This window comes from Primulina huaijiensis, chromosome 16 (assembly GCF_012295235.1).
Source record: "Primulina huaijiensis isolate GDHJ02 chromosome 16, ASM1229523v2, whole genome shotgun sequence".
Lineage (NCBI taxonomy): Eukaryota > Viridiplantae > Streptophyta > Magnoliopsida > Lamiales > Gesneriaceae > Primulina > Primulina huaijiensis.
The window spans coordinates 2525220-2532384 of record NC_133321.1 but is presented as its reverse complement, the minus strand read 5'-3'; the positions used below and the strand labels follow the sequence as shown (position 1 = coordinate 2532384).

The 7165-nt window shown below is 31.2% G+C and overlaps 1 protein-coding gene across 1 annotated transcript; it reads right to left on the bottom strand.

Annotated features, from left to right (window-relative positions):
- Positions 1-5584: 5584 nt before the first annotated feature.
- Positions 5585-6980, bottom strand: LOC140961706 (ethylene-responsive transcription factor ERF062). The gene has a single exon (XM_073420370.1). The coding sequence runs from the start codon at positions 6898-6900 to the stop codon at positions 5686-5688; it is 1215 nt and encodes a 404-aa protein (XP_073276471.1). The 5' UTR covers positions 6901-6980; the 3' UTR covers positions 5585-5685.
- Positions 6981-7165: the final 185 nt, after the last annotated feature.

Genomic DNA, 7165 nt, shown 5'->3' with positions numbered 1-7165 from the left:
AAAGGGCAAAAAAATCAATAAAAACTTGGTGTCCGTAGAAGCAGTTTTTATGAGCATCTAACCTTTAATAAAATAGTAAAGATATTGTCTCATTCTCTCCTCTCTCATCAGAAATCACGATCCCTCTCCCCTAAACCCTAATCACACCAATTTTCCACAGTATTGTCATTCTTCTATGCCTGAATCCGAAAATGGTTTGAGGGTTTTGAAGCTAGAGTCCTAAGCTTCCTTCTAAACCCTAAATCGTTTGATTTGAGCCGCATATTACGAGACCCGAAGCCCTATCGCTAACAGAAGTTGCACAACTTCATCTTGCGATTTCCGGTCATTTCTTTGTGGATTTCAGGTCATGAACTGTTTCATTCAGAACTTTGGAAGGACTTCGAGCTAGCCCCACCTTTTTTCCTATTTATTAAAATATTCAACCGCGATCTCTATAAGATTTGGTTGCGCGGTTCAATTCCTATTCAAGCATGTTGTATTTTTATTTTAAGGACTTTTTAATAGTTTAATTTTACCCTCTAGTGTGAAATTATAGCTTGTTCGATTGAAATTCGACATTTGGACGAGGTTGTGGCCGAAATGTTAAAATTGAAGTGATCATTTCTACTGTTGTTGAGTTGGTATAAGTATGTTAATGTTCGGTAATAACAAATAAATCTTGTTTTATGCATATTTATGTTATGTTTTACTGCTCGTCTGTTTTTTTATTTATTAATGCCTAGTAGTTTATATGATAATTATTTGAAATATCATATGACATTTATAATAGGGTAATACACACACGCACGCACGCGCGCGTATGACATCACATCTCTTGAGCTCTATGATTGTTGTCAACTGATTCCGGTTCTTGTTATGCTCTTAGCACATGTTGTTTATTGGAAATCACGGTGGCCTTGAAGGCCTCCATCGAAACCTCTAATTTCTAATATGTGAATCAAATCCATGATAGTGTTGTATGTGTGATGAGTTCACTTGGGATTGTGTAGCATATTACGATATTATGCCTTCTTGTTCTATTTGATAAGGGTATGAAGATGAGTTGTAGTTTCAGTTTCGTAGCACACCATGGAAATCCTCGCATACTTAGATCCGGACAGTTTAGTTGCATTATTACATATCTCTCTTGTGTGTTTTTGCCCGGTCGTTGTTCTGGTTGTTATCGTACCGTTTATTGGCTCCTGATATCTTGTTTATGTTGAGCTCAGTTACGAGCAATTCATATTTCATTCATAAATAATTTTATGCATTGTTTATGTTTATTATTATTGTTATTTAACTATTACAAACTAGAATCTTAACCTTGGTATTTCTCGGGGGGAACTGTTGTGGTTGCCGTTTGACACTATGGTAGGTCTCTCAAGAGATTTTACAACACCAGGTGGAGAGTCCTTCAATGTAGCTTGCATTTAATAATCTTTATATGCATTTTTGGAGTCCTATTTATGTTATGAGTAGGTCTCTTGTGAGACTGTCCGACGAATCTTTATATGTGAGATGAGTTAACCTTACTGATATTCACAATAAAAAGTAATACTTTCAGCATAAAAAGTAATATTTTTTCATGGATGACCCAAAGAAGAGATCCGTATCACAAAATACGACCCATGAGACCGTCTCACACAAGTTTTTGCCTTATGTTATGTTATGTCATAGTCACATTTATATACACCGAGGAGATACAATAATGCATAATCATTCTACACAAACAAATGACATATCAAGCACTTACGTTTTTAATACAAAATCAATCATCACTATATAATATCGTCAGCCCTTTTTGTGATGTAGTGAAATAAAATTTTGCGAATGAGTGAGACATTTAGGTTCAATCTCACGTAAAAGCAAACCCTTCATCTAATATTTTTTTTTTTAAAAAAAAAAAACATCACTACATAATGGATATCCCAAAATTCCCACAAACAAAATATTGAAATATATAGATATAAAAAATGTCGAAAGAAACTCAATAAGTAAATGAATATTATCTTACACTCAATGCTTATTACAATATAATAACATAGATCGATAGTATAGATAAGAATTCAAAAGTCAATTCTAAAATTTATATAGGGCGTAAGGCTTAATCTAATAATTTTTTAATAATTCCGTTCTTGTCACAACTCCAACTAATTAAAGGCAAAATCTTGTGTGAGACGATTTCACGGGTCGTATTTTGTGAGACGAATCTCTTATTTGGGTCATCCATGAAAAAGTAAGCTAAGACTATTACTTTTTATTACGAATATCAGTAGGGTTGACCCGTCTCACAGATAAAGATTCGTAAGACCGTTTCACAAAAAACATACTCCTAATTAAATTAAGACTATCTTTTGTGGGTTTTTTTTTTCTCATAAAATATTTTTTGATAGAAGGCATGATATGTGACGAGGATGGAAAAAAGTAGTAGATTTTGACTTTTAAAAATTATATTTTAATTAAAATATGAATGGATGCCAAGTCAAAAATAATAACTATAATACCCTTATCAGGACCAGTAGGTACCTACCGTGGGCCAAAGGGGATGCCTTTGCTTTTAATAATGTCAAAATTTATCTTTAATTGGATTATAAGTTTGATCCTAAAATACTTGTAATTTAATATTTTGAGAGATTAGAAGTTTCAATTGCGCATCTTTTAACATCTTGAAATTAATTATGAATTTTTTTTCTACATAATTAGACAGCATCTAGAATATATATTTTTAAAATTATTCTTTTTTGAATTAACATTTGTCGTTTTACCGGAAATCTACGTTTTAATAACTCTACCAATTGAGAATCCGAAACAATTATTAATATTCGATAATTATTAATGGATAAATGTTTTTATATATACATAAAGACAAAAACTTGTTTGAAACGGTCTCACGGGTCATATTTTGTGAGACGGATCTCTTATTTGGGTCATCCATGAAAAAGTATTACTTTTTATGCTAAGAGTATTATTTTTTTTAATGAATATCGATAGGATTGACTCTTCTCACAGATAAATATTCGTGAGACCGTCTCACAAGAGATTTACTCATACATAAAAGTGAACCTTCGATTTTATTCCATAATAAATTGTATTTATTTTTTTCTTTTTGTCACATTCATGCGTACAAACAAGAAATTTGATTATTAGTTTCAAAACGTAAATATGAAATATTGAGTTTATTTATTTCTAATAAATATTCTATTAAAAAGTTATCAAATAATCAATAAATTTTCCAGTGATACAATTAAGTAATTTAATTTGCATTGTCACGAAAAACAAATTTGTTTCAAGACGCTGTGAATCAAATTAAAGCTATTCATTGAGACTGTACAGTGTGAAACAACTAACAAGATTTTTTTTTAAAGATAAATTCGATGAGTAGGTCTCTTGTGAGATGGTCTCACGAATCTTTATCTGTGAGACGGGTCAATATTCACAATAAAAAGTAATACTATTAGGCTATGTTTGGTGTGTAGGATATGATAAATAATTGGATTGATGACAAAACTCAAAGTAAGGATATATAATATGTTGTGATAAGACATGTTTTGTTTGGTAAGATTTTAATGAGTATGATAAATTTTATATTTTATGTTGTTGAGACAAAAATACCCTAAATTAGCATTTATGACAATTTGGTATATAAAATGATATTTGTAGCAGTGTTTTCAAAACCGTATATTCAACTGTTAATAAATAAATATTTTATAAAATTTTAAATTATAGATTATGTATTTATCTGACAATTTATTTTTTTAATAAAAATTAATATGATTTTGTATTTTATCTCATTTTTAATGTTGAGCCCAATTTCAAAACCCGACTTTAAAGCCCAAGTGCCCGAGATAACATGAATTTTAATTTCAAAATATACAAAAAATAAATGCAAAATAAAATAAAGCCCAAGTACCTGATAAAACACTCTTTTTAAACTTCTAGATCTCGCTTGTAGATATTTTCGGGGCTAAATTAGTAATTTATGTTATATTTTAGGAATTAGATTGGCAATCCTCCCAAAACAATGAGATGTCTTTTCACCCAAGATAGGTAAATATTATTCATATTAACTGAATGGAATCATGAAATAATAAGGGAAAGGAATTTTTTGACTAACGTAAATAATTAAATAAAATAAGAAATTACAATTTTAGTTTTGTAAATTGTCTTATTTTTTGTGTAGTTCTTAAATTTATCAGAATTTGATTTTCATACAATAACTTGACTTTTTTAGGTTTGGTATTTTTTTTTTTTTACCCAAAACTAATAAATACACGAGATATTGCTTATTTGACATTTATACTCTCCTACGTGACTTATGTGACAAAAATAAAGCTTATATTACGTACATTAAATATACATAAACAAAAATAATGAGAAATATCGAACTTGTTTCCTCTCATTTTGAAGTATTGATGCTTTTTTTCTTTATTTTTACTTTATTTTTATGAGATGAATTTTAATTTGAGTAATATGACTTAATTCTAGCCACTTTTGTAACGTAGGAGAATGTCAAATAAATCATATTCGATAGATTTAGTGGTTTCGAGAAGAAAAGAACCAAAAAAAAATCCATGTTATTGTATGAAAACTAAACTTTGACAAATTACAAGACTAAAATCCAAAACATACAATTTATATGACTAAAATTACAATTTTTCTTGAATAAAAATTTCATCCTCGAAGATCATGACTTACAAGCTACTTAGACAAGTTTTCCTCTATCTTGAAAAATCCGTCGGTTTTTGGTCCGAATAACGAGATCTGATATGAAACTAGCCATTTAATTCTGTCATTAGAAATTCAGGAAAAAATCAGATTGAAATGGAAATTAGGATTTTGGACTTGTAAATTTTAGTCACATAACTTGTCAGAGTTAGAGTTTGATTTTCATCCAGTAACTTATATTTTATTTTGATTTTGATTTTGATTTTGTTTTTGTTTTGTTTTTTTTTTATCGAAATCAATAAATCCAATTAATACTTCTTATTTAATATTTATGCTTGGTTAATTTAATTAGAAAATAATAAAATTATACTACATATATTAAAATAAACTTATCCAAAATGAAAAGTTTTTCCTTCCCATTTTGAAATAATAAGACCAAACTTTGATAAATTAGAACATAAAATCAATCTAGATCAACTTATACAACAAACTTACTCTGCCATTTTGACAAAAACTTGTGTGAGACTGTCTCACGGCTCGTATTTTGTGAGACGGATCTCTTATTTGGGTCATCCATGAAAAAATATTACTTTTTATGATAAGAGTATTACTTTTTTTTTTGTGAATATGGGTACGTAGGGTTGACCCCTGACCCGTGACGTGAGATCAATCTCTTATTTGAGTCATCCAAGAAAAAAATATTACTTTTTATGCTAAGAGTTTTACTTTTTATTGTGAATATCGTTAGGGTTAACCCGTCTCACAGATAAAGATTCGTGAGATCATCTTACAAGAGACCTACTCTGCCATTTGTTCAATTTGTAACCATATGAAATCTTCTTTATGTAACTTTAACTTTGAAATCCATCAACTTTTGGATTTCTTTTCTTCTCATCCTTGGTAAACTTATACAACTAAAAAACAATGAACACACATATGAAAAATCAAGAATCAGACAAAATAGCCCACAAAAAGAAAGATAAAGTAAAATTAGATGACATCTTATAAATTTGTGTTTTCTTCTTGATTAACCCTAAATTAATCAGTGTAAAATTTTCTCTGATTTCCAAGTTGTGAATCCGAGACCGAAAGTGCATCCCATATCATGTCCATATCCAAAGATGGCATTTTGCTCAGTTGAACTGGATCAAGATCAGATGCAATACCTTCTGAAGTTTTTTTGAATTCGATCATTTCTGATCCTGATTTGTTCTCTGAATCTTTCTTGGACGCAGATTTCTGGCTCATGCTTCTCTTCGAAACCGGCATCCCTTTCGAGATAGCTTGTAATTTGGCTTCAAGAAGTGCTGCTGTATGATTGTTCATCGAATTCTCCTTGATTTTCTGCTTCAAATCTGGGAAATTCAGGTGCCCATAATCACCTCTGAGAATGTATGAAGCTGTATCGTACGCGAAAGCTGCTTCTTCCGCAGTATCAAAAGTTCCTAACCAAACCCTCGTTCGGTTCCGGGGTAGCCTTATTTCTGCAACCCATTTTCCCCAGTGCCTTTGTCTCACGCCCCTGAAAAGTTTCCCCGATGACAAACTTGATTTCTGTTGAACTTTTCGGCCCGGAAATTTCGCCGGTTTTGTTATGTTGAGCCAGTGGTGGTCACTTGAACATTTTGAAGAGTAGTTTTCTTGATTCTGATAGATTTTCAGCCATTCGGTGCTTGAATCAAGATGATTTTGACCGAATTGAGGCGTGGAAAATATAGGGTTCTCACAGAAAGATTTGAATTCTCGTCTTCCGCCGAAGCTGAGTGATTCTTCACACCCCTTTAGGGAGGATGAATCTTGAAGATATAAGCCTAGATTTGTGAACTTCGAGTTGACAGAAGAAGATGATACAAAAGGTTCAGAAACTTTGGTAAAAATTGAAGATCTAAATGATTCAAGAAAGTTTTGGGGAACATAACTCCCTTCATGATCACACACTGATGATGAAGGTTGATTGAGAGGATTGATGAATCCGTGAAAGAAATAATGATCATGAAATTCATCGGGAACAATACTTTCTTTTGAGAAATCTAATAGCTGAGTAGTCGGAATATTATCAGAAAAGACCTCGTTTTCCGGCGAATCACTAGTTTCCGGACTCGAAAACAACTGGATTTTGCTACCAACATGGCTTAAATTGGTCTCGTTTGTATCACAAAAAACGTTCCGGTTCGCGAATGATCTCCATCCTTCTGCCAGTACTCCTTCCGAACAAGACGACGATCCCTTCGGCCTCGAGAAGAAGGGATCCATTTTTTTGTTGAATCTTTTGTTTTCGAGAATGTAAGAGAAACAAAGTCACAGAAATGATACAAAATGGGGACAACGTGATATATTTATAGTAAATGCTTTGTTCTAGATCATGTATTCTGTCAATAAAGACCATAAATTTAAATTAAATAATATGATAATCGCTTTCGTATTCCAACATATATTCGTGCTCTCCATTTTCTATAATGTTGTGTTGACAAACCAATCCATGACACGCATATTTTTATATTTCAAAACTATATATATA